Source organism: Cyanistes caeruleus, chromosome 4, assembly GCF_971803275.1.
Source record: "Cyanistes caeruleus chromosome 4, bCyaCae1.hap1.1, whole genome shotgun sequence".
Taxonomy (NCBI): domain Eukaryota; kingdom Metazoa; phylum Chordata; class Aves; order Passeriformes; family Paridae; genus Cyanistes; species Cyanistes caeruleus.
Window position 1 is genome coordinate 46757000 of NC_141704.1, and position 27467 is coordinate 46784466.

The window sequence follows — 27467 nt, forward strand, 5'->3', positions numbered from 1 at the left end:
GATGCCAGCATGAAAAGGTGCAGAAAGAAATAAAATAGAGGACAGAAGTAAAGTCAAAGCACTCACTAAGCAAAAGCAAGTCTTCTGCTGCAATGTGTTGTCCTATTTTCCACATTCTGTAGAATCCAGTCAGCCTTCCTTTCCCTTCATGAGGAGCTTGGAGTTGATGGGATGCACAGTGATGTTCTTCTTCACACCACACAGTGGGTATAAAGAGACCGCAGCAGCCCACATCATTGGCTTTCTTCTCCTGTCCCACGTGGGGAGTGAAGATTAGAGGTGAAGGATGCCCCCTCAGTCATAGTCTTGGCATTTGAAGCTCAACTTTCACATACTTGTGACAGACTGGAAGACAGCACCACATGGTTTTACATGCAAAACCACTGTTGCTATTAAAAGGAGCACAGAGGGGATTTTGTGGGCATTTGTTCTGACTGAAAACCACAAATCTCTCAGGAACTTCATGAATAAAACCCCAATATATCCTTGCATAATCCACCAGAGATTCCAGAGATCCCTTTTTCCAGAACTGTGCAGCAGGTTCTGCCACTTTTTCATTTGTACAATTTTATTAAGCTCTTCAGAATTTTCATCTTGAATCCTGCTGATTTTGAACAGCATGGGCAAAAGCAAGGACTTCAGGCCATCCCCATCTTAAATTAAGACCCCTTTAACTAAAACATGACCATTTAAGGTTCATCATCTTTTCTTAGCTCAATCCCATAATGAATATTTAAAAATAAAAGCATATGGTTTGAAAATGAGTTTTTAAATAACCAAAGGAAAGAAGTAACATAGAAACAGGTTTTCACATGTCTGTGGAATAAAGGACATTATTTCAAAAAATTAAATTCAGGTGATTTGTCTTGTCACATGTATAATGTATGAACTTCCTTTTGTCTGAAAGCCACTATTAGAAAAAGGATATGGTAGCATGGCTAACAAATGCTATAGGGCAGAGAGTCTTTCTTGGGCAATTTTTCAATTCACTAGAATTTTCAAACTCGTATTTCACCATTTCCAGCTCCCATATTAAAAATCTATTAGCAGAACACCCATTGAAAAACTGACCAGGAGCACAAGAGACTTTTTCTGGAAACACTTCTATTTAGTTCTCATGCCTGAACAAAAGCAGATTGGCACATTCAGTTATATACAAATGCCTTTTAAAGGGGCCACCCCCCCTTCCCCATAGCCACGCGTTTCAGGGCTCTGTATGCTGAAGGAAGCCAGTGAAAGGTTTGAAGGGGTGGGGAGACCAAGGGCTTCCACCGAGATCCTTCAAAGTCCTCGTTCTCTATAGTGGGAGGATTTCCCTCTAAATCCCTTTCAATAGCATATTGATGGCTTTGAAAGCTTAAATGGCATTTGTCAACCATCAGTAAATCTTGAAAACTGTTTTTGCAAATAGCCCAACTCCAAGTCTCAGATTTTCTCATTAATCTGTACGTAAGGTCTCTGAAGACTTTTTCAGAGCTCAGATAATGCCTAGATTAAAAGGTCCATTCAGAAGGGAAAACTTTAGCATTCACCTTGTGTACACAGCCATTTCACCAGTGGTATTCATGGGTTGTTATTCCAACTCTGCATTTGTCCTGCAAACAAGACGTTTTGCCACAAAGACTTGGTAGAGACATTCTTCAGTGAATTACTGAAACCTAGCCCCACTATTTGTCATGGTTTGTTATTTTTATCAAGTGTAATCAGTTCAAACAGAAACCGTAGACTGACAACTTTACAATTTTGTTACTATTTTAAGACTGGAAGGTATGTTTCTTCTAATTCAACAAAGAAACTGATTGAATCACAACCTGATTGCTCTATCTAATGAAAAAGTCTAGAATTTCTGTTAATCAGATGTCAGAAGTTTTTTGTTTTATATTTTAAGTATGGACAAGAAATTGATATTAATCCTTATTCAACATTCATAATTTATGATATTTTATAAAAACTTTATATACTTAAAAGGTTTAACAATTTCTAACATGTTACATACTGCTTTGTGTTTGTCATTTCGGACAACATAGTTTTAACTTTCTCCAAATAAAGCTAATGGACAGGCTTTAAACCCTCAAAACCTGTGCCCCTTACACACGAACGTTTTTTAGGATGTTCTTACATCCCAGGGACATTTTTATTCTCTTCTTTCTTCTTTTTTTTTTTTTTTTTTTCATTTTGTATCTAATAGCTTAAACCAGAGCAGAGCTATGAGCCACTTTGACAGGCACAAGGCATTACTATTATTATTATTATTATTATTATTATTATTATAATGTCAAAATGTTGAGGCACCACAGAAAAGAAGAAAAACAGAACAGCATCACACACTGGACACCCTAGGCAAAGTTTGAGATACCAGTGATACAATGCTAGTCAAATTTTTCAATATTAAAAGATAAACTAATTCAGACCCCTGTCAAATTTCCCCCATTCTAGACTTATCTCATTGTTTGAACAAATTAACCTTTCCACTGTATTAGAAAACTTACTGTGAATGTCAAGGACACATAGCCTGGGGATCAACAAAGTTCACTGGATAACCCTTACCAGGATACACAAAGATTATCCTTCCCACTACTGCTTTTGAAAGGGAGAAGCTTAGCCAAGTCTTTCCTTCCCTTCCCGTTTACCCCTTATTCAAAATCAACAACAGTGTGGATTATACTGTAAGACTAATTGATACCAATTTCCATGCCAAGTGTAGAATTAGCTAATAAAACTAAGTTTTTGCAGACTCTCTGACTTTTGTCATTCCTTTTCAACCATGGGCACCTACAAATATTGACTGCTCCCTCTGCCTCAGGGGTAGGATGTCACAATGTCCCCCACTTTTTTTGCTATCAAAGGAAGAAACCTCATAATTTAAATTTGAAAATGCTCTGCAGCTTGGATATGGAGTAACAGATCGTCCACACTTAGCCCAACTCCCTGTAAACCTTATACAAAATTGAAAAAAGGTGTTTTATACTCCAAATCTCCTCCTTCACACAGGTTACTGTGTTAACAATACTGTAACTCTCTGTATGTATCTTTAAGATTTCTGGGGGAACTATGCCATGGCTATGGGCCGACTAAAAGTAAACCAGACTGCCAGATTGTTTTAGCTGTGGTTTGTCGCTTCTTGAGATCCCTTGCCTGGCTTCCAGGCAATGCTGTTTACACTGTAGAGGATGCATTTCCTGTAGACCCCATATCATATGTATCTCATGGAAACACCTCAGAGAACCTGCAGTGTCTTAAATGGCATAAAGCAGGTATGGGTGAGAAACTGTATCAGAAGACAAAATGTATGCACAATATTTATACTACTGGTAGAACAAGGAAAGTAGATGAAGAGATCTGATTTCTAATCTGCACCAATACAAGTCTTCTGACATCAGAAGTATATGCCTGGTTGGTTATTCAAACTTTTCCTTTAGTGAAATAAACTAATTTTCTTTATATGGAAAAGTGAGAAGCTGTCTTTACTTTTGTCAGTACTTATTAAGACTTGTGACTTGATTGTTGGGCCTTCTTCTATAAAATATATATAGGTAGATTTTCCTAGAAATACAGAAAACTTAGTAAGGAGAACTCATTAAAAATTAGTAAAACCCTAATGAAATTCAATGTAATTTAGGCTGTAACAACAATTAAAACACTTTTGATATCTTTCATCTCTGTAAATCAGAATATGCTTCCCAAAAGCAGAGCTTAGAGAGCCCAGTTTCATGTAGGTTTCAATCTTGTAGTCTGACTCCTTTAGGCTCAATGAGGTGGTACAAGTTTCTCTCCTGTACAGTTTCTTAGGTGTCTCCAGATAAAAACCATCCTTTTTGGTAAGGTTAGTGCTCAGGTAAGGTCAGGCTCAGTGCTTTGCTGATGATTTCCAGATGGCTCAGAACAAGGGTAGAGCTTACACATATCTTCCTAAGTCTACATAGGTCTGACTTCATACGTGTGCTGAACTCTTTAGGACAAGAAACAAGTGACGTTGCAAAATCGTGAAATTTGTAGAAGTGTTTTTCAGCATCATTTTGACAATTGTGTATTTCCATATTATCACAAGAAATATCTCAGCCTCTAATGAACAGAGCACTATGGAATAAGAACAAAATTCATAATTATATTATTTTAATATGAGTAATAAATGAATAATATTATTATTCATAATTTGAGTCAGTTTTTTCCTCCTGCAAGAGTGAGAGATAGTCTGATTTCCTCATGCTTTTCATGTGGAAAAACTCTAAGGATTTAGGAAACTAATTTCTGTGCAACTGAAAAAGAGGCAGAGGCAATCTCCTCAAGTCCTTCCTCAGGTTTGTGAATAACACCTGTAGGAATCTAAACTCTTAGCTCCCATTCTACAGAAAAAGTGATGTAATTTGAAAGTCTGAAACAGAATTGCTATGTCTTCTCTTGAGAGGGCCAGGGGAGCAACTTCTGCCCACCCATATGCATGAAGGATGTTTATTGCCAACACGTGGGGGGAATTATGTGCTTGCTGTCTTTTTCCTCTTGCACTTTTTGTACAGCAATATTCAATTATGCAATATTTTTCAAGGAACAATATAAAGAGCTAACTGCTAAGTAGGAATTGAGGAGACTGAAGACTGGGAGACAATTTTGCTGTGGCATTAAGCAATGCAATAAGGAAATGAAAATCAAAGTTTGAATATCAAATCGATATTTTATCTATGAGGTGGTGCTGCCTTCTTAAGCAAAACAAATAAATATTGTAAATGTAAATAAATATTCCCAGGCTAAACACAACTCTCAGTGCTATTTCAATGAATGCTTCTACTTTTTTTATAACTCTTACATCAGTTTTTGTTACTATGTTCTCACAATGAAACTAACACAGCTTTTGCCATCACATATTAGAATACAAACACTGCAGAATATCACAATGTCAACATATTTTAGAACGTAGAAAGACAACTGAAAAATTTGTTATATACTTCAGTTTAAGACTACTATCATACAAGAACAGAGCTTTTCTTTTTCCTCCAAATACTATTCAATGCATCTTGCTGGCAGGGGAAATTAATTTTCCAAACTCCATCTTTAAAGGATATTATTTTTTTAATAGGAGCGTCTTTGAGATAGAACACATGCCCCTGTTTCTCTATCCACACCATAAAATGTTTTCCCCATTCATCACCAATAGCTGCTTTTTTTTTTCCTATGAAAGTTTTTATAGAGCCTGCCTCTGTATTTTAGCTATTCCTGACATAGTGGACCCACAATCCCAAGTATGGCTGTGGACTGCAATTCAACTGTAACATAAATGATAATAAATAGAGTCCATAAGCTTATCTGACTTTTTAAATAAGACTTTGAAAATACAAAAGGTAGGTGGGTAGAATTATTAAGCAAACTGGTTGCAATTGCTGGTTGAACTAATCTATTCATATAAAGATGAGGAAATGTAGGGGAAGACAGATATTAAAAATGAGGTATTCTACAGCCTATGGAATTGAGTATTTTGCCTGGATCTGAATGATTATTTTGCCTGGATAAAGATGGCATTCCGTTATGTCTGCATATTAAGGGGTTTACTGTGAAACTTTTGCAAGACATCTTGATTTATACTGAAGTAGAACAGCCAAAGCCAAGGAGGACTGACAGCTCCCAGGAAACTCAGCTGAGACACACTACACCACAGCACATGTGTCAGGCTAACAGTCACAGTTCAGGCCCTCAGAACCACACAATTGTTACCTAATAGAATCAGGAGACTGTAATTTAGCTTTGGCTATGGCTACAGAGTTTTTGATTTCACTATTATGGCTTCAGAAACCCTCATCCTGAAGTCTTATGGTAGCGGCAGAACCAGACATTAATGAACCACAGAATTATTCTAATGCAATTGTGGAAAAAGATATTAAAATGCCTTGTGAAATCAAACAGCAGACTGATGGATGTACTGTTTACATGGAATATGCTTTTTCCAGAAGCTAAATATACTAAAACTCATGTGAAATTAGTCTTCAGAAACATGTAGCTGCGTAACATTATAGATCACAGTGAACAATGCTATCCCAGCCCAAAAAAAGCACCTTAATCAGGGCCTCTCTCCTATGGCACCATCCTATTTTCAATTAACAATGTTTTCAGATGAGCCGAAAAGGGGTACTTTGCTCCCACCATTATAATTTCTGCTATTCTTTTCTTTACCCTTTACAAAAGCATGAAAGCATTGGATTGCTAATTACTTTTATCTAGCCTATAGGAAAATTAGTTTATCTTCCTGATCAAAGCAAATTAGGCAGATCATGGCTGATTAGAATGCAACAGTAAAATCTCCATACTTTCTATTCCACCCCCTTTTCTCTCAGAAATGGGGCCTGTGTCAAATATGTAGGTATTTCCCACGACCAGTCTGGACTCGGTTTCCAACGGGCTCTGGGGCTGGGACAATGGTTCTTACACAGACACTGAAGTTCTTTAGTTCAGTCATTGTGCAAGGAAAGAACTGGTAACCCCTTAGCTAGCATTTGATGAAACATCTAGATTTACATATTTCCCTAATTGCATTTTCTGAATGTGAGTGAGATTTATCTGACCAGAGTTAAATGCTCCCTTTATTACACTACTGAAAATACAAACCTATGCTCTCCAGGCAGAGTTGCACTTGGTTCTAATCTCAGCATTAAAACACTGGTTTCCTCTACACTGGGACAAAGGGATGGCTACCTTTACTTTTCAAAGCACTATCTAAAGAAGGCTTTGACTACTTGCTTCCAAGGTGGCTGCTGCATCACATTGTAAAACTGAATACCATTACTCCTTCTAAGTAACTGCATTTTCTAGCTCTCTACTATTTTATCCTTCACTTTTTACCCTTCATAACTCAGTTCCCTTCAGTTTGTGTTCTATGGCTTTAACAGATAAAAGCCAAGCTATATGGCCACTTTATTTATAACCAATTACTATAAATTAACAGTAAATCTCACATTTAGCTCCATTTAAACATCACTATGCAGCTGCCCATTTGAAAATAAAATGGTTGCCTTCTTTCACTTCAGTGGGCACAATACAAAACATCCATTGAGCTTTTCCTTTATTGCAGCTGCCAATGCCCAGCCGACTTTTAACAAACCAACCAAGCGGAATAACAATGCAGCTGCAACATTTTATGGTATTTCTGTTAGTTCTCTTTTGAGACTGAAGGTGTTAATTAGGAATCAAAGAATACAACCCTGCCAGCTTTCTTTCACAACCTATACTCTGGCCATTCCAGTTTTCAGAAGGAAAATAAATCTAATAAAAGGACAAAAATGTTGTTTGTCACACCAGTAACGTGTATTTAAGATCCTTTGATCACAAGCTTTTTATGTAGGCTTGTCAGACAGGCTGAAAATATTTTTTCCTCTCTTTTCTCCTTTCTTCAGGTTTTTCTGAATACTGATTCTAGGATTTTCTGAAAAGGTGAAAAAAATTATAGAAATTGGAATGTTTGATGGGTTAAAATGGGTTTACTGAAAAAGCCAGCTTTAGATCAAATAAAATAATTGCTCACTTTTCTGATTCAGCTGTAGGTTATTCTGAAATACAAACAATCCATTCGTTTTACAGAGTTTAGTAATTCTGTAATTAAAAAGTGTAATTTAATATTTCTTTTAATTTTCTTATTTCTATTTATTTACTTAAATATATGCAGGTATTTTAATATTAGTCCATCAATTGCTTTGTGGAATCTCACTTTAAAACCCCAAAATATTGAGAAATATCTGTAACATACACATATTCGTAAGTACCATACAACATATATTCGATGTTTTAGTTACATTTATTAGCCATAATCACATTAGATACATTTAAATGTAGCAGCATGTGTCACTATCTTTACTCTTTAGTCAAAGTTAAAACTTTAAAATAGGTTTATGAAGTTAGCACAACTGAGAATTAGTCAAGCTTGCTAGCTTACTCAGCAAGAGCTTTCACTGTTAAACACACAAATCATGCCAAAATCCATTAATCCTGCCAGGGAATGGCAGGAAGAAGATCTGGTTGTTGATTTAATGATAATGAATTGAGCAGGCTCTTAAGGCTACCTGCAGAGTTTGCTAAACTGTAAAACAAAGCCAATTTTAATAAACACTTTTTACAGAAGTATATATAAGTTTTGTTTGCCTTAAACACCATATAAGAGAAATGAGAGTCTAACATACAGCTGTACTTACCTGGTTATACATTTAAAATAGTTTCTAAGAATGCTAAGTATATATAGAGGGTGATGATTCTAAAATGCATCTGAGGGTTTTGATATTTGATAATCCAGAAATACAGAACTGCCTTGAAAATGTTAAAATACGAATCTCAGCAACAAAAAAGTTCTGATGAATGTTGTCATGCTGTATGCCTCAGGTGAAATGCAATTTCTGGCTACTGTAAGAGACTCACAATGAGATGATTCACTTATGAAGGTACATTTTCCTTGGTGTCTCAAGAGTATAATTTGTTACATTTTAGAAAAGCAAAACATAAAATTGGAAGATTTATTTTTTTTTGAAAAAAACAAATATTTGCCTCTTTTTTTTTTTTTTCCCAAGGGATAATATGAAACGATAACCTATCAATTTGGTTGATTGCTGTAATTTTATCTGTTTTACTTGTTGAGTATTGGTTGTGGATGCAGAATTTGGCTGATTTTCACAGCAAGCAATGGCAGTTGGAAGACAGAAGAGAATATTGCCTTTCTGCATACGGAATATGCAAAACCAGCAAATATATTTGAAATTGGCTGCTGCAATCACTTCTTACAATGCTTTTGTTCTGGTATTGTATCATAATAATGCTATGGTATCCAAAGGAATGGAATTATTTTTGTAGCAAGATGTCAAGTATATGCAGATAAGCCATAATTCTTTCTATAGAGTTAATAACTACTATCAATGTTAATAATCTGTTCTGGATGATGTATTTCATGGCTTTTTCAGAGTAAGGTGACATTTTCAATGTTAAGGTCATACCTGATAAACTTTTCACTTTCTTAAATGTGGCCTTGTGTGCTCTATAAGTTAATGATATCTATATCCATATATCTGGGGTGACCCATATTTCCAATATAGAATAAAGAGGATTTTTTTTTTCTTATTTTAGGAAAAAGCTTTCCCCCCAGTCATTATTTTGAAATTATCCATTTGTATATATATATATATATATATATATATATATATATATATGAAATTTGGTGTATATAGTTCCCATTTACCACACTCACAAATTCTGGAACTGTGACTTTCAGAGAGCTATGTCTGGGTAAAAATTATTCTCTTGGTTGACTACTAAATTGAAAGACTGTAATTGAACTCAGATTCTCTGAGAACATTTGGCTGCTCAGTTCTGCTGAATTCTAGATTCATCTGGAAAATTCTGAAGAATTTATATTGTGTCTGTTATAAGCATAGCCAATGAGATTTTTACAAGATACTGTTCATCAACTATACCAAATTAATCAAGGGAAAAGACCTTTGCTAATGAGCACATGACTACAACTAAATCAAAGATAAGAAAATCCCGTCCTTATGGTTTTCTGTAGGGTCATTTTTGCATTGCAATCTGCAACACTGCAAGGGCACTTGAAAAGTTTTCTGATCCCCTCACCTGCTCACTGAACTCCACATTTGTAGTCCCTGTCCATCCAGCTCAGCTGGTTTGGCTGTTTCTGCCAAACATTCTAAAGTGTATCAGTGAAATGAGACACATACTTTTCAACCAGAAATGTGCTTCTTTTTAAACTAGATTATTTCACAGAACTGTTTAGGAGCAGAGTCCAAAAACAGCTGAGTCAGCACAGCTGAAAATGATGGAGCCAAGAGCAGAAGCGTGGGACCAACTGGCTCCAAGGGGAGGGGAAGGCCAATATGAACATCTAAACATATCTCCGCTTCAGAGGGACTCTTAATATGGAAGCACATTTTTTCCTGAGTTTGCTCTTCCAACTCCAATCTTCCAGAAAATTTTGAGCACTATCTTCTTTCCAATTCTATGAATTCAGAAACTTAACTAGCAAAGACAAGTAACTCCTACACAGGGAATTCTGCTGCAGAAAGCAAGTTCTTTTCCCAGTGCCTGCTAAGCAAAATCATCAATTGCACTTGAGCCAGGACTCTCAGGGGTCAGCATACATGGTGGCACCTTGGAAGTTCACTTTTGGTGGTCTACTTTTCCTAAATTCTTTCTCCTCACAGATCTAGCCAGTCCTAAATCTGTTTCCTTTCACAGCCTGGAGAAAGATCCCATTTTGGTTTCTCCTACTTTTGAATGATGAAATTTTGTGCTTGTAATTACTTTAATTTAAAGTAATTTTAAAAATCCCAAACAATTTACCATAAGAGCTTACAACAAAATAAATATCACAAGGCTCAAATATATGCCAAATACAGGCACAGACAGTATCTCTATGTATTCCATCAAGTACAACTTAGAAAGGAAATAGTCTATCTTTTCAGGTAATGTCTAAAAAGAATGAGCCATTTAAATCAGATTCAATAGCTACAATAATCTTAGGAATAGTGTCTTCCTAGATCTGGAGTAGTAATGTGAGAAGCTTGAAAAAGCTTTGTTTTCAGGTGTAAGACATTAAAGATTGTAAGGCTAAAGGTCATAAAATCTGTGTAGGCACTCAGAGATGTAAAAAGGCAAACAGACATAGCAGGAAGGAACCAGGCACTGAGCAGAAGATGTGGAGGTAACAGACTCCACAGCTGATTGCCTGATGTCACCCCAGTCACAGCACAATCCATCTTTCCTTCTAGACACAAACCGGCTAGGTCAACAGCTGGATCCAAAATAATGTAACTGCCAGACTCCCATGAACACAGGATATCTTTGTATCCAATGAAAAATTTAATGCACAGGTGAGCAGTATTTCCACTTTGACAGAATGAAGGATTCAGGTACTGAGAAATTTAACATATTTTACACTTGAAAGACATTACTTAAAGGGTGTGTGGAGGCACTGCACTATAAAGAACCACTGCAGCTGAAATCATTACCACACTTCGGCATCAGCCACTTGTTTATGTCCCCAGAAAACACAGTATATATAATAAATAAAATCATTTTAGTGGTGAGCTTTACTTAAAGCTAGGAAAGCTTGTAGTATACTGTCATGTATTCTGCATGTGATAGTTTAAGAACATAAATGTAATTTTTTTTAAGATCCAAGAATAGCCAAGGACTTGAACTGCTGAACTAAATTTAAAGCTCTGACAGATCATCGTTTTTAACAGAACTGAGGAAGAGTGGATCAGTCTGAACAGTCCTCATCTGCCTCTAGCCCTCTTGGGATGAGACACTGGTATATGGCAAACCTCCTCAGAAGCCAGACAAAGACATTTTACGTTCTCTGCTTGACAGTTCTGACTAGCAGAACAATTCCCTATCTATACATGAGCTGACTGCTTTTCTAAGAAGCATTTTAAGGCCTTTCTTTGTGAGCTGTGTTGCTGTCTTAAGTAACCTACAAAGGAAAATACTTTAAAATAGCAATATATATCTCTAGCCACCCCTGCTCCTGAATTTTAGAAGCAGCATAAACTCTGCTCCAATACCCCTTACTGAATATTTCTTCAAAAGTAGCGCAGTCAGAGGCATCGCATACTCTGTGAAATACTGATAGAGTAGCATGAGGTACAGAAGAGGTATTCAAACTGGTAATCAAGCTTTTATTCATTTTAATACCACTCAGCCTTATGTATATACTTACCCAGTGACATCCCAGACTTGTTTCTCTACAGCAGCAATCTGGCATTTTAGTAATTTATTCATAGGAAACTGCACATCTATTTAGTGTCGTATGTTTGAAGACATTATTCCATTGGTCTAACATTCACTTTCATTTGTCCAGCTTGAATTTTTATCCATCAATATTGTGTCTCATGTTAATTAATATGTTAATACTCAAAATATTATGTTAATACAATTTATTCTTTGAGTGCTTGATAATAATGTTAGTTTATGATGTCATGCTATCAGAAAAAAACCCCATTATCTTGCCTATCAAAACATTTAATGATGCATTTTTACTTAAACTGGCAGTCAGAGACAACTGCATAAACAAGACTACTATGAAAAGGAAATATTCACAGGAAATAAAACTCTGCATTATCTGTTTTGGTGGATGACATAAAAGAGAACATAAATATCTGAATGTTGTTGAGGTTTCTTTCTATCCTTTTAAACCCTGTGTTACTGAAATCAATCTCTGAAGTTCTTCCTTTATACTCTCCCTGACAAAGAACAAAATATTCAATACATCTTTTTTAACAAGAGATGAAAATATACATATAGTACATCATTAAAATACTAACTCAATAATTATATGCTCTGAAACAGCACTGCAGAATCATCTTATGATGTAACTTCAAGGCTTCTATCTCGCACTCTGCTGAGAAATTCCACCTCATATTTCATCTTCATCAATAACTGTGCCATAGTGTATAAAGAAAAATTTTGAACTCCCTTTGTCCTCTGTCATTCTTCCACTTGGTGCAGCCCTGTTTGTTTCGGGTCAGCTTGCACAGCCTTGGACCGTGCATTCCCAAAGTGCACCCAGGGTCACTGCAGGGGCGACAGGCCTGCTCTAATTGCCCCTGAGGGGACTGACTTGGGCATTTGCTTGTCACTCTGCTCGAGGACTTCTGTTTCCCCAGTGAGCCAGGAGCTGCTCTGAGAGTTAAACAGTGTACAAATACCCCAGCTGCTTGGTCCACTCCTTAGATCCATCTTCTCAAGTGTCCTATTGGTTAGTGCTGGCCCAAAGCATTTCATTGTAAACAGACTCAGCAGCATAGAGGAACACTCTGTTTATGTCTAAACCTACTCATAAATGTTAAATTACTAAGTCTTTTAATTTTTGGAATTTTTTCTGACAAGCAGCACCATTTTACAGATAGAGAAAAAACATTTATCTTTAATACTAGTAATGATATTACTAACTGAAAGAACACAGACATAATCCTTTGCTGGTAAGGTGTATTTTTTTTTTTCCTTTTTGTCTTTCTGTTATAATTCTCCTGCGGTTGGGACATCCATCCATTTACCAAATTCATATTGTTAAATGATGATAAACAGATTTCTTATTTTCATTTGGTCATTACTGAACAACCACCTTAATACTGCTTTATAAAAACTGTGAACACAACTTAATGGAAGCTCTCCATGCTAAGACAATCCAAACCACTAATGAATGTCATTAACAATTGAATTACTATCATTGATACTTCAGTAATAACTCATTCACTAAATACTGAAAAAAAAAAAAAAAAGTTGAGTTCTCAACTCAATATGGAAGTATTTGGATAAAGAGTAATTTCCTTTAGATTAGACTCATCATGTCCCAACAGAATCCTCTACAATAAAACTGTGACATACCAAGGGTTCCATCCACATAATTGAAAGGAGTTTCAGTTCTAGCTTCATTGGGAACCAAGCTGGCTCATAATTAGTTTTCACAAGCCCTTATCAGAAGGGATTAAGACAGCAGCACATCAAGAGCAGACAGCATTTCCTTATAGACTTCCCACACAGAGATAGAACACTGCAAATAATACCATCCAGTAAATCTGGATATTACAAATTCCTTGTGAAATCTGATGCTCCTCCAGCACTGCTTTATGGAAAGACAGGCAGGAACATAGAGCTTGCATGACTACAAGATGCCGTACCCATGATTGATGATAAATGTAGAAAACAGACCACATCTGGATTCAGGTTTATGGGATTCTTCACAAATTGACCAGAGACAGCCATTGAAGGCAGAACAGCTGAGGCAGCAATATGTACAGAAATGTGATTTTGATAACTCTATTTGGTATGACAGTTGTTTCTGCCTATAAGCGGAATGAATGTACCACAGCACAGAACCAAAATACCTGTTGCTCTGTTCACTTAATGTTATCAACAATGGCAACAAAAGGACTGAAAACCAAAAGAAATTCCTTCCTTCCTGAAACTCCTGCATGATCTGTACAGTTGACACAACTCCTTGACACAACACAACTCACCTGCCAGAATCTGCATCCTGATGCAAACAAGGCAATAAGGATGATTACTCAATGGTATGCCCAAAATCTTTTTTTTTTTTAAGAAAAAACTGACTTTTGTTTATTTCAAAAAGATGAGCACTGTGCATACTAATGACACAACAGAAGCTTTTCTGTGAAGAGTTGGCACTTTAAATTTAATTAATTAATGCTTTCCAAAAAATCTTCAAAATTTTCAAATTCAATTTATTTCAGTAGTACCAATTCCATACAATTAAGTTAGTTCCATTAGTATAAGCATAGCAGAAACTATGTGAAGTCTTCCTTGGCATAAATCTACTAATTTTCCTGCATGGAACGGCATACAGAAATCTGAGTCATGAGTGGGTGTCTCAGGTTGTTCAAAGAATCACTGGTAAAAGCAGGTTTAATATTAAAGTGAAAACATGACAAAGCTCATTGGCAAGGTTCACTCTACTGCTAACTAGATGGTTAAAGAGAGAAAAATCAGACTAAAACCTAAAAATCTACAAAAATGATCTCTGTGGAGGCTGAGGATGAAAAAAGGGTAAGGATTAAAAGGAGTAAGAGAGACTCTTTCTTTTAGTCCCACAGTTTAGGGTAAACCTGCCTGCCTAATTTAGCCCTAGACTTGACCAATGGCTTACACATAAACATTTTAACCACATTTAAATTTAGCAGCACTTAATAGCCTAATTTGAACAATCTGTCGAAAGATTCAATAGAATTTACTATATAAGCACAATAGCAACTCATACATACCTTATTAATCTAACCCACTTAAAAATCTAAGAGAGAAACATTTGCATTACATTTGCTGTAGCATAGTCACACTCACACAAACACCTAAAGGAATATGTACAAGGTATAGATCTGTGAAAAATTCCAGTTTCAGTGCAGTACACATATCAGACACCTTTTAATCTTCTCTATGGGTGAAGGTTTGAGCTTCAAGGAGTGGGGATATTGACCTAGGTCCCATGGGTGGCATTTGGCAGTGATCCTCCAAGTATCTTGGAAAGAAACTTGAGAGTTCGCTGGCTCTGAGAGGTGTCCCGTGTAGAGGGAGATTCCCACTCACAGCCTGCTGTGAACCAGGAGAGCTCAAAGGATCTCACTTAGGACTCCTGTTTGTAGGGTCTCAAGGCTTTAGTCACAGTAATTTTTCATCATGGTCACAATTCTGGTCGGTAACTTTCTTTGAAAGTTTAATAACAAAAATATTGTTCCACTTGGATTGTCATTCAAGCAAGAAAAATAAGTTTCCATGGCTGTTCTTTAAAAAACAGGATCTCAGTAGACAGAACTAGTTCCTGGGAGCAGACAGGGTTTCTGATAAGAAAAAAAAGGTTAGCCCAGGTGCTTCTCATCAAGGCTGAGGGGTAGCAAGCATTTCTGAGATCATAGTGAATATTCAGTAAACATTTTTTATTTTAAAAACATGTACCTCAAGATTTCAAGAATGTATTTAACTATGTTCTGTACTGTCTCTGGCCTTCAGGTAGTTAGGATATTCCTAAGTCATTGTCCTGGTCTTTCTTTGAACATCTTCTGTCTTGCCTAGAAGGAAATAAAGTTCTGGCACTTCACAGTTCACACTACTTTCCATATGCGCAGGCGATAGGTAAGAGACAAAGTGAAGTCTCCATATACTGAGGAATTTACAGTATTCCCAGATACTAATCTCTGATCAAGAGCTTTCACATTGTCCCTTTTCAGTGCTAGGCCTAAAAAAAGAGCATGAGACCCTTTTCTTGCTACCAATTACTCTTCCACAGTGCCTCACACTCAAGTTTTAAAAACACCTATCAGCAATACTGCACATCCTTACTCTTCACCCCACCACAATTATATCCTCAGGTCTTATCTTCACTGAAGAAACAAACATTTCTGATAACTCTGCCAAAGTCTTACTGCATACACATGGCACAAATGTGAACTGGGGATTTAGAAATTAGTGCTAGACTAGAATGACACTTCTGAGGGTTTAAAAAGTTTAAAATTGGTTGAGCTGCCTGATAAGAGGTACATGTCACTCTATAGCACCAATACAGGCAACCTGCTGCCTCTTTGTTCTCCACGTAATTTTTGTGGCTCTGTCAACCCTCCTGTAATTGTGTTTGCCTGTTGCAGGTTACAGTCAATACAGTGAGGCTTTATGCAGGGACACTCTAGGACAGGAATGTACTCCCTGAGACCCTTCTCAGGTCACACGGTTGAACCTGCAACTCTTTTGGACTGCTTCCAAATCCTTGTCTTTGCACAACTTCAGCACAAGTGCAGGCAATACTTCCATATTGCACCAAGCGTATGCATCCTGTATTTCCTTGTCAGCAGGTCAAATATTACTCTCAGATGCCTGCACAGACTTTACTCATTCCAATAAGAAGCTTATATATCACAGAGTTCAGGTCACAAATCCAGGAACAAAACTGAAAGGCAGACATACATCCTTGTGAAGAAAATTCCTTGGGACCTCCCTTATTTTACCATGTCATAATTAGTACCCAATTAAGTATTCTTAATCTATCAATCATTCTCCAGCTTTTTTCAACCACCACCAAATTAGTCAAATTCAGATGTAGGCAGTTTTCCCAGCCATTACATATACGGAGTAAGAGTAAAGTTGTGTGTTTACTTGAATTCATACAACATCCAGGAGAAGAACTTCAAGATCTCTACCTGAATCCCAGTTATGGCTAATTGATTATATTCCCTGTTCTCAGAAGCAGTTTCTCCCCTGTTTTCATGCTTCCAAAATGACAATCTCTGTGATTTAGGGTGTTTAAGAAACTTTGGTTTCTATGCCTTCCTAAGGATGAATCTTATTTCTGGACACTGGACAACTTGGTCTCACCGTCCACTACAAACATAAATGCAGCCTCATCATATGCGAGACCAACAGGAGAAATACTTAATTTCTGAGGCAGCCTCCACACCAAGCTGATTAAGGATCAAGCTCAAAGGCAAGTTACTCATCAAGGTGATTCAGAACAGGTAACTTTCAGTTGTGGATGAGAGAGAGTTTTGTCTTATCTTACTTGCTTCCTTTGCCAGCTATGACCTTCTTCTTCCCTGAGGCTACACAGAGACTCATTTACAAACTCAGTGAATGCCAAATCAGCGCAGCTACACTTCCCTTGATGCTGACATCATCTCACATCTGTTCTTTCATTCACTTACACTAGAGTTTTTATTATCCCAGGATCCAGAAGACATGGTATAACTGGCATCATAAGATGCCTACTGCTGCAGAAATGAGGGCTAGGAAATTCCAATTTCTGTGTAATATCAGTGCTTTAGCTGTTCTATCCCCAAACAAAGCAGCCTGAAGTGTCACGTAAAAAAATGAACAGAAAAAAAAAATGTAAAAAAAAGGAAAGTAGTAGTACCAAACACCAGCTTTACTCTTCTCCCATTCATAAATATCAGCATCAAATTATTTTACACTTTTCATGGGAAAACCTGTATGACACAAGCACAAAAAAAGGGTTAATTTTATTCACAATCATTACGCACATTAAGTTTCAATTAAAAAAATACTTCTGCATTTCTTAAGTAATTAATGCTTACGTTCAGTAATTTCACTAAGCATGGTTACTCTCAATAAAAAGAAACCGCTTCATCAAGTGTCTTCAAATAAGGGGAGAGATTTTGTGTGGCGAGAGCTACAGTTGTTTGTGCTGCTTTAGACTGATGGATAGTTTAAAAAATTTGTCCAACATCTGTCTATACACAGACACCTCCATGCATACAATATTGTATCACCTGTGCAAAACTAACTATACTTCTGAAAAATAAGGCAAAAGGTTTTAGAAATTTTTAATCAAAATATGTCCTTCAAATTATTTCACTGTAATGACATAATTTAATACTGATGGAAGATGGTGCATTCCAGATAAAGCTGAATATTCAAACCAGTCTAAGATTTTGACATGTTTTTAAAAGCAATGATATTAAATGATTTATAATATATACAATGCTTTAGGCTGTGCAATGAGACAGTGGTGTAGAACAGCTTAATGAAACTATTCCCCAGAGCTGATACTTGGGAAAGGGACAATTATTTTAGAATAAGTAAAGGTCTTCATCAACAAACATTTGCACATGTGATTTCAGTGGAACCATTCCTGACACTAAAGTATCTGGAGAAGTATTTGCAGGACTGAAGCCAAATCATACAATTGGACCTAAACTAAGAGCCCATTTGTTACCAATAAAATCCCAGTTTGGGAGTGGCTGATTATTATAATTATCATTGTTGGATAACACTACACTTCAAATTAATTATTTTTTGCAGCAGTGACTAGACATGAAAATATAACTTGTCATTTCAGAGAATGGCCTCAGTATTGTGGCCACGGCCCCTAAAACCCAAAACTCATAGCTAAAAATTAGTAAAACACAAAAAAATAATAAAACTGGAAGGTGATACAGAATGTACTGTCTAAGCAAAGCCAGATAAAACTGCACCAGTTCCTGGGAACTTGCACTGAAATCCCATTTCATTACTGCTTAGAGATACAAGGATTGCTGGTGCTTAGCATAATATAAGCTGGCTGGGGTCTTTTTCATATAAATGGCAAAGATATTCCAGAACAGTGTTTCCATTTGGGTGCTGCTGCTTCTTTAATACTCATTTTAAGGTCTCTAATTCAAAAATTTCCAGATATTGCCTGTAGACTTTCAGGGAAAAAAACCAAAACACTAGGACTAAGCCAGGGGTACCATGAGTTTCCACCCTGTACAGTTGAAACAGCTCACTACCTTTGTACATTTTTAATTTAAACCTCAATTCTCAGAGATACGAGAAGGCAGCACTCCTTCAACAAGTGTCAGCAACACCATTTCAGGCCCTACGCCTCCCCAACCACGTGTTTCTTTTATGGTTCTCCAGGCGATAAATTTCTCACATCTAATCAGTAAAACTGTACAGGAGATTCCCAGGTTTTCTCAGCAAACAGTACAGAGCATATAGCATATGGATTTGCCACATGAATTGTTAAATGTCCGAGGAGTAAGCATGCTTTGATCACATCTTATTTTTTTTTTAAAGATGTTAGGGTATTTTCTTCTAACCGAAGTCTAAAGCTGTTCTGGTATTTCAAAAACACCACATCATGTTCTGCCTTCAATCAGTTTACTTGGAGCCAAGGGAACCACACCTTATTTACCATGATTTTTACTGGGAAAAGAATCAGATCTGCTGGACAGTTCAAGGAAGTCAGGGAAAACACCATAAATTGTATTAATCATGACCATTTAAATAGCCAACAGAGAAATAAGAAAGCAGTGCATGCAGATGAATTATTATCTTGGCCAACAAACAGAATAAAACAAAGTGATCTGGACTACTGAAAGATTGGTAGCAATTTTAAGCATTTGAAAGACAAACCACATTGCAGAAAAGACTGGGTTAACAAGGGAGCACTTGAGGGAAGTCTAATCTCTGCTGGCATGCTGGCTGGGAAGGTCAGCCCGGTGCACGCGTTCTCAGCTGGAGTCAGGCTCCCTCTGCCCGGACAATTGTCCTATGCACTTGAGGTACCAACCAAAGGGAAGGTGCCTTCACTCTGTCAGCACCTTATATTCTCCCAGTTTAAAGCCAGCTTCCTTTTCCCTGTCAATTCATGCAGTGTTTCCAAACAGCAAATGCTAAAGGAGAGAGGTAAAGTGTGAGAGCCTTTTTTTCCTTTGTGAGCAGCAAAAGGCTCTTTAGGAAGCAGTGTAAAGTTATTTTTAACACTGTATTCTCAAGTGAGAAGAATGATATTTCAAAATACATTTTCAATCCAATTTTTTCCTCAAAGAAACTGACTTTGTTTTCAAAACACACTATGTTTTGAAATTAAAAGCAAATCTCTTGAAAACTGACGAACATGATACTTTACATAGTTTGTTACTTGAGTTTTTGTTTGACCACGAGTACAGAGGAAATGTTCTATTTCCTTTTCAAAAGCGGAGATCTAGCACTAAATTCTAAATCCAGAACCTGGATTCACCTTCATCCTCAAACAGGACAAGATTCACATTACTAACTGAAACCACATGACAATCAGTTAATTTAAGGTCTATAAAGTTTGTAGGAATGTAAGTAATTACTTTCTAAGAAAAGATAGACATTTTACAAAATACCTAACTCCTAAGTCTTGTCAAGAGATCTGGAAGGTGTGAGAGACTAAAAATCTCACTTCTTTGTAAGAAGATATGCTGCTGTTTGATCTATTTGAAAAATCACGGTCATTCCCAAAATACCTCTCAAGAAGACACAGACAAGACCTGAATTTGCACTGTGAGATAAAATGACTAAAAGGATGCAAATTTACCTTAAAGGATTGGTTTTGTTGATTTTTTATTTTTTTTAATCAATTTTTTATTGATACCCAATGATTTTGGGTATTCCTGACACAGAAATGACTATATTTCTTATTTCAAAAGTATTGTTAATTTCTGGGACTGTACTTCTTTACCTTCAAAATAGTAAATAATCTTTTCATTCAGGTTCATTACATTTCTCTTTTCATTTTTTATGTTTAGTAGTCTTAAATACTTTCAGAATCTTTTTTTACTGCGCTCCACAGGAATAGTTATCATCAAATAAAATAGTATAGCAATCAATGAAGTGGAAGGTCAAAATTTACTAGAAGATCGATAGGTTTGAAACCTTATAATATGCACTGATTTCTTCTTTATAGGTTCTACTGTAATAATATCAACATTGTCAAAGTTTTGAAAAATAATTTTTCTTAATAATTTATATGAAAAAAAATTAATCGTATTTCACCAAGTGTTAGAACACATATTTAAAATGTACTTAAATTTAAACTTTTAAAGTAAACTATAATGTAAAAGGCAACCTGCTGCAACATTTAGATTTGTATTCATGCGTGTCTTTGTCAATCTATGATGTTAACATTTTGCAAACATTCTGCTTATCATTGACAGGTTTTGATCACAAACACAGCATATGAATTCTTAGATAGCCCTGGCAGTTATAATAAATTTACTTTTTTGTATTGTCCAGGCCCAAAACAAAGAACCTAAAAATCTCTAAGTGCTGTCTTCTATATTGTCATCACATGAGACTGAAAAGAAAATCTGTTTTCATTACTTGTCATACTAAATATTCTTCAACAGGAGTTTCCAGATTTTACACAATTTTTAATGACTAATTGTTTAGGTAAAGTAGGACAAGCCTACGGTTAAACAATGGAGTTAGGATTTCTTTAATGGCTGACTTTGTCATAAACTTTAACTCTGAGCAAGCCCTTCTCCACTTCAGTTTTCCACATCACAGCAAATGGTAACAATATTTCACTAACTCACGGTTTTGGTTTGAGAATTAATGAGGGTCCCATGTGCAACAGACCTGTAGATTCTGGCTTCTTCTTTCCACTGTGAACTGATAGGAAAGTGACCTGTTCTTAATTTGAAACAGAGACTCAGGGCTGCCCTTCATCAGCACATGGAATTCTCATTTATGTCAACAGGAGTTGCATTGAATACACTGAATACGTTACTTAGCCTAAAAGTAAATGAAGAAAAAGGAATGGAAAGAAACTCCTGGACTCTCCTTGCCTGCTCCTAAAAAGTCTAATAGCTCATGGCAGCAGACACATAATCATAAATAAAAATATTTTTGATAGGAGGCAAGAAATGCTGCCTGGGATTATAAATGAGAATGGAGAAATTGTAGCAGGTCCATCTGTAGAGTACATTGAGCTCTGCTGCAAGAGCACCATCATAAAATAAATGATGGTACATGCAAAATTCAGTCACCATAATACATCGTGCTCTATAGACATCTGTCTCAAAATAAAAGAAACCTTTAATGGCCTCAGCATTTCAGCTTTTCACACCATCTCCAGTGAATGCCAAGAAAACAGTTACCTTTTTCTCCTGAGTGTTAAACTAAGATAAAAAGTTCAGTAATTTAGAAAAAAACCCCAAGCCTTAAAAGCTCAAACTTAATCCCAAGTAGTACTATGCACTGGTTTTGGTCAGATATATCTGTGGTAGAAGAACAGAATCAACTGAAGGAGATTGTTTTTTTCTGGAAAGAGATTAAATGTGAGTATACAATTTGAATCAATCTCTTGCTTTGATCTGAGGTAAAAACTGTCAGAGCAGAAAAAGACATTTTTGGGGTTTTGGGGGGAAAAAAACAAAACAGAAAGGAGAATAATCAAGAAGCAGCTGGTTGGCCATTACTGAGCTCAGGGAGGCAAACATGCCTATAACAAGCAGGCAAGTTTTAAAATTTGCCATTGCTTAGCCATCTACAGACAATGAGACTTGACAGTTCTTTACAGAAGGCAGGCAGGAGCTACAATTCTGCATAATTAGGCAATAATTAATCAATCCAAGAATAGCAGCCTTGTAAATTTGGAAAATGGTAAGTGTAGTCATCTATGTGTATGAACTAGTCTTTTAAACTTTATACTGCCTGCATGCAGTCCTAGTCATTTAGAAGTCTGCCCTTCCAAATAACATTTTTTCACTTCAGTATGTTACTGAACAGAGGATTTTTGACTGGAGAAAGACATTCCTTCTGAAGGACGGAAGGTTTAAAAACAAAAGGGCAGACAGACTAGACCACAATCCTCCCAAGAAGCAGGTTACCAGAGGCAGAAGAACCCCAGCAATAGTATTTTGACAACACCATATATATGCTCTCTTTTTCTTCATAAAACAGTCAAACAGTAGATTCTCTCATGTTTTTCTGGTTTTAGCATTCCTCCAAGCAGTGAGGAATTTAGGGACTCTACTTCTTAACACTGGATATGTACAGTTTAAGTATGCCTTCATACCATCACCATCTACCTTTCTGTTTATGGCTTTCCAAAGCACCAGAAAACATTGTATCTCATGTTTACCCAAAATACTGACCTGCTACTTTTGGAACTAGTGGCAGACCTTCTATGTGTCTTCAGGACTGCATCTTCATTACACATAGCCAAAGTTTTCCTATACTTCAAGCGGTCGTTCAGTAATGCTGGCTGCTGACTCCTGCCTTCTAACATTATAATAGCTTTGACTTTGAAATGTTTCTGATGAAATAAGCTAAAACTGATCTTAAGAAAAGGTTCAGAATAGTATTTACATGCATATTATATAAAAAAAGTCTTTCAGCTGCTCACCCTCTTTAAAAATGTATGTTATTTTCTTTAAATTAGGCTTTCCCCTAATACATACTTATATTTGGTTGGCTGCACTTAATTTCCACCTTGTCTATGTTGTCATGTTCCTACTTCTCACAGAAATCCATTTCTAGCTTACTTTGTTCTATTTTTCCAGATGTAAGATATATTTCATGTCCTTTGAAGTATGGTATTAACAGAGAAGTGCGCTCAGAATGATTACTTTAGTACCCCAGACACATAACACTGTGAAAGCATCTTCACAGTAACTATAATAGCAAGCGTGTTAACAGCATGTCAGGATACAGAGACTGGACTAACAACGTCCAAAGCCAGACATACCTTATGCTGGGTACGAAGAATAAGCAGTAAATTAACAACCTACTGGTCAAGCAACCACAAAAAACTATGGAATCAGTAAGGAGAACACTCAAGCAACACTTGGAGCACCAGCACTTTCAACGAAAGACAAAACCACGAGAGGCTAAACGACGAATATTGGGCTATAAATAAGGAAATAAAGAAAGTTTCACCACAGTTCTGGGTGGGTTTTTTGCTAATACGAAGTTTCTCCGTTCTCGCCGGCTCGGTCCCTACACGCTGTAACTCATCGCGCCCGAGATGCAGCGCAGTTCGCAGGCACCGCAGCCCGTGCCGGCGGGGATGCCCGCTCAGGCGGGCACTGCGAGGCCCGGGGCAGCCTCCCGAGGGGCGGGGTGCGCCGGCCCCAGGCCGGATCTGGACACAGGCACCTGTGTCTGGACACGGGCACTCCGGTCCCCGAGCGCTGCCTGACCCCCGGGAGCGCGCTTTTTTCACTGCCTTTGCTCCACTCAGCACAGGGGAGATCTGTTAACGATTAAATCAGCGGCGGCCGCAGTTCAAAGCCCTGTCCCGGGAAGCAAAGGTGAAGATAACGTCCCGGCGGATCGCGTCGAGTTTCTGCTGTTGCAATCGCTTTTAATTACCCTCCAAACGGCACATCACACAGCGATCCTCCGGGCGCCGGACCGGGCACCGCGATAGCCAGATACCTATAAACGCTTTACAACGCGTCCGCTGATTAAAAAGCGATTAGAAACTTATTTGAAGTCCGGCGTTCTCTCCGGGCACCGAGCGCCTCCTGTCAGCGCCGGGGGCCGGCCCGAGCCCTCCCGCCGCCGCCGGTGCGCCCTTCCCGGCCCGCCCGCACTTACAGGTAGGAGGTGAAGACGCTGAGGTTGGCGGGCACGGCGGTGAGGCCGCGGTCGGAGCAGTCGGCGCGGAGCAGCACTCCGTCCAGCTCGCAGCGGCACGGCGCCGGACAGCCCCGCGGGCGCTGCCCGCCGCCCCGCGCCCCCCGCCGCAGCCCCGGCGGGCACAGCAGCAGCAGCAGCAGCAGCAGAAGGGCGCGGGCAGCGCGGGTCGTCGCCATGGGGCCCGGGGGGTACCTAGAGCCGCGGGGCGGCCGCTCTCATGCCCCGGGGCGCGGCGGGGGCGAAAGGCGGGCGCCCGTCTGGGCTCGAGGAGCTCCTGCGGCCGCCGCCGCCGCGCCGCTGTCTGTGGTAGCATCTCAGCTTACACGCTGCTTTAAAGCCCTGGAGCCGGCACCGCGCGCCCGCTGACGCCGCCCCAGCCTTGCCCGCCGTGGCGCAGCGGGCCCTGCCCGCGCCGCCGTGCGAGCGGGCGGGTGGGCGGGGGCGGCCGCGGCCCGGCGGGCAGGCGGGAGGAGGGAGCGGGGGAACGCCGCCCTCCGCCTGCCCTCCGTGCGGGCCGCGCCTCGGCGCCCGCCTCGGGCCCTCGTCCCGCCTTCACAGAGTGGGTCAGGCTGCAGGAGGCCGCAGCGGGTCATATGCGCCAAGCACCCTGCCCAAGCGCTCATCTCAGAGCACATGGCATTCAGGATTGCGTCCAGGCAGCTCCCGAGTAACTCCAGTGAGGGAGACTGTGCAACCTGTTCCAATGAGCGATCACCCGCTCAGAAAAGAAGTTCTTCCTCGTAATCAGGTGGAACTTCCTGTGCATCATACAATCATAGAGCCATAGAATAAGCTGAGTTGGAAGGCAGCCGTCGGGATCATCGAGGCCAAATTCTGACCTTGCACAAGACACCCCAAGAATCACTCAGTGCACGAGAACGTTGTCCAACTTCTGTCCGGTGCCTTGTGTCCTAGTGGTTGGCGCCACTGAGAAAAGCCTTCGTTCACTTTCTTGGAGCTCCCTCCTGCCCATTGGGTATTCATACATATTTATGAAGTGCCTTCTCTGTCCTTTCTTTTTAAGGGGGAATCCTTTCTCACAATAGGGATGCACATGTGGACATTTCTAGAAGGTGGGAGAACAGGCAGTTGTGGAAGTGGGGGTAAGGTCCTGAGGTCATGGGGTGAGGAGTGGGTCTCTGGGGTGATGAGCTGAAGGCTTGGGTGCTCTAGTGGGCTGGTAGGGAGTTCTAACCTCTAAGATCTTGTTTAGTTGGTCGGTCCCAGCTGCAGACCATGGTCCGGTCAGTGATGGTGATCCACTCTCTTCTCTCCCCACATGGTTGAATCACAGGCTTGCCAGCAGGCAGCCATTTTCTAAATGGGCCTGGCTGCTGAGGGAAACAGTGAGGCTGCCACTGAGATGTCCCTCACACAGCTTCTTGCCAGAGGTTCTCCTCAGATAGTGCGCAAAAAACTTGCCTTTGTGCTACATGTCTGTGACTGAATGAGGCAAAGGTGAGGATGGCAAGGTTTTTAAAACCTTATTCCTCCAAATCAGTTTTCAGTGTGAACAAAGTTGGCCGCAAACTTCAGATTTGAGACTAGCTGCAAGTTTAAGAACCCAGTCCCAGCCCAATTCCTGTTTAGACTGGTAACTAAATTGTTGGTCAGGCTACTCAATATACAATGGAGAACATTAGTTAAAGGTTTTCTGCTACACTCTCTTTGAATCTACAATTAAGTCTGAAATGAGAGCCTAATGAAAAGGCCAGCAAAATACATGGTTTTATATTCCACCCAGTTTATAACACCTGTTTTCACCTCTGGACCATAATCTGGTATAATCTGAGTTGCAGAATGATCTTGTACTGGTACTCAAGTGTTTTATTTGAAATAATAAAAAAGGAATCTGCTGTCTGGCTAGTTAGACCAAAATGTTTTGGACTATGGGGCTGCTGTGAAACTTTTCCCCAAGCATCACCTTGTCCTAAGATAATAACAACTGTGGATGAAAGCATAAAGTGCCTGTGAGAAATTCCTAAAGAGAAAAACTGTCCAGGAAGAGATTTTTTTTCAATCTGTGTCATGATATGTGTCCAGGAGACCTCTTCCCCCAAAAGTTCTGGCGGTCTTTTGCCCATGTCTATAAGTTTTTATTTTTCATAAATAAAACAAACAGTATTTATTTAACTTGAGGCTTTTATACTTTCGTTTTGTTTTGCTTTGTTTTTTTGTTCTAGAAAGCCAAGAGTATATTGTTTATTCATTTTCTGTCAAGGATTTATCAGCTTCCACAAGATACCTGAAGTTAGGCATAGTTTAATTAGTAGTGAGAATTCAACTGTAAAAGTCATCCTCTGTATGTTATTTTGCATAAGTACATTTGTTGAGCTAGTGGCTTTCTTTAAAATACTAAATGTACTTCTATACAATTTTACTTAAATATTTTTTGGAAGTAAAGTAGCTTGAAGATTAAAAGAAGGATTTTGTAAGGACGGATATGGATAATTCCTACCTTTATACATTTAAACTAGGCTGTACAGTTTTTTCCTTTTCATGTTTCTCACAGGTCTATAGTTCGCCATGAAGGGAAAAAGAAAAAGCAGGAGTCTGCTTGCTGAGGTCTCTGGGAGGTGCTGTTACTGTTCCAAAAGGCTATTTGGACTGTAAGATTTCCTGCAGGTTCTAACATCTCACCGTAATGTCTCGGTCACTTGAAGTGACATCCATGTAAAACCATCAGTGGTCTTTGGGTTTCATCAAGGCAATAAACCAAATCCCTCAGGGATGTCAGCAGAATGTTCTCTTGAATCTGTCTTCCTGATACTCATGCAAAACCCCCGATCTTTTGAATATAAGACATGATGATGCTCTAGCCTGAGGTTTATCAGTATAAAAGGTATCTTTATGAAATACTATACAAGTAAACAAAATTATATGTTGTGTTATATATTCTTAGCAGAAAAAATGTGTAACAATTCATATGTTAAGAATGCACAGCAGATATTTATATTTTTATATATATTTATATTTATATATATATATATATAATATATATAAATACTTAACATCATTACAGCATGACAGATTTTAGACTTTATGTGAAATTTGGGTTTTAAATATAGGACTGTAAAAAGAAAACTGTCTAT

The 27467-nt window shown here is 38.4% G+C and overlaps 1 protein-coding gene and 1 long non-coding RNA gene across 5 annotated transcripts in view; one reads left to right on the forward strand and one right to left on the reverse strand.

Moving 5' to 3' along the window:
- Positions 1–24818, reverse strand: part of LGR5 (leucine rich repeat containing G protein-coupled receptor 5) — an 89892-nt gene extending 65074 nt beyond the window's left edge. For 2 of the 4 annotated variants that reach the window (XM_086884407.1, XM_086884405.1), the window contains exon 1: positions 24334–24784. In XM_086884407.1, the coding sequence (XP_086740533.1) occupies positions 24334–24551 (218 nt within the window). In that variant the 5' untranslated portion in view covers positions 24552–24784. Of the gene's footprint in view, positions 1–24333 lie in introns of all 4 variants that reach the window. The other 2 variants (XM_086884406.1, XM_086884404.1) reach the window with 2 other exon arrangements.
- Positions 24819–25262: 444 nt separating this feature from the next.
- LOC147653616 (uncharacterized) lies at positions 25263–26920 on the forward strand. Its single transcript, XR_015285518.1, has 2 exons — positions 25263–25351; positions 26888–26920. It is a non-coding gene; the product is annotated as an uncharacterized LOC147653616 (long non-coding RNA).
- The last annotated feature ends 547 nt before the right edge of the window (positions 26921–27467 follow it).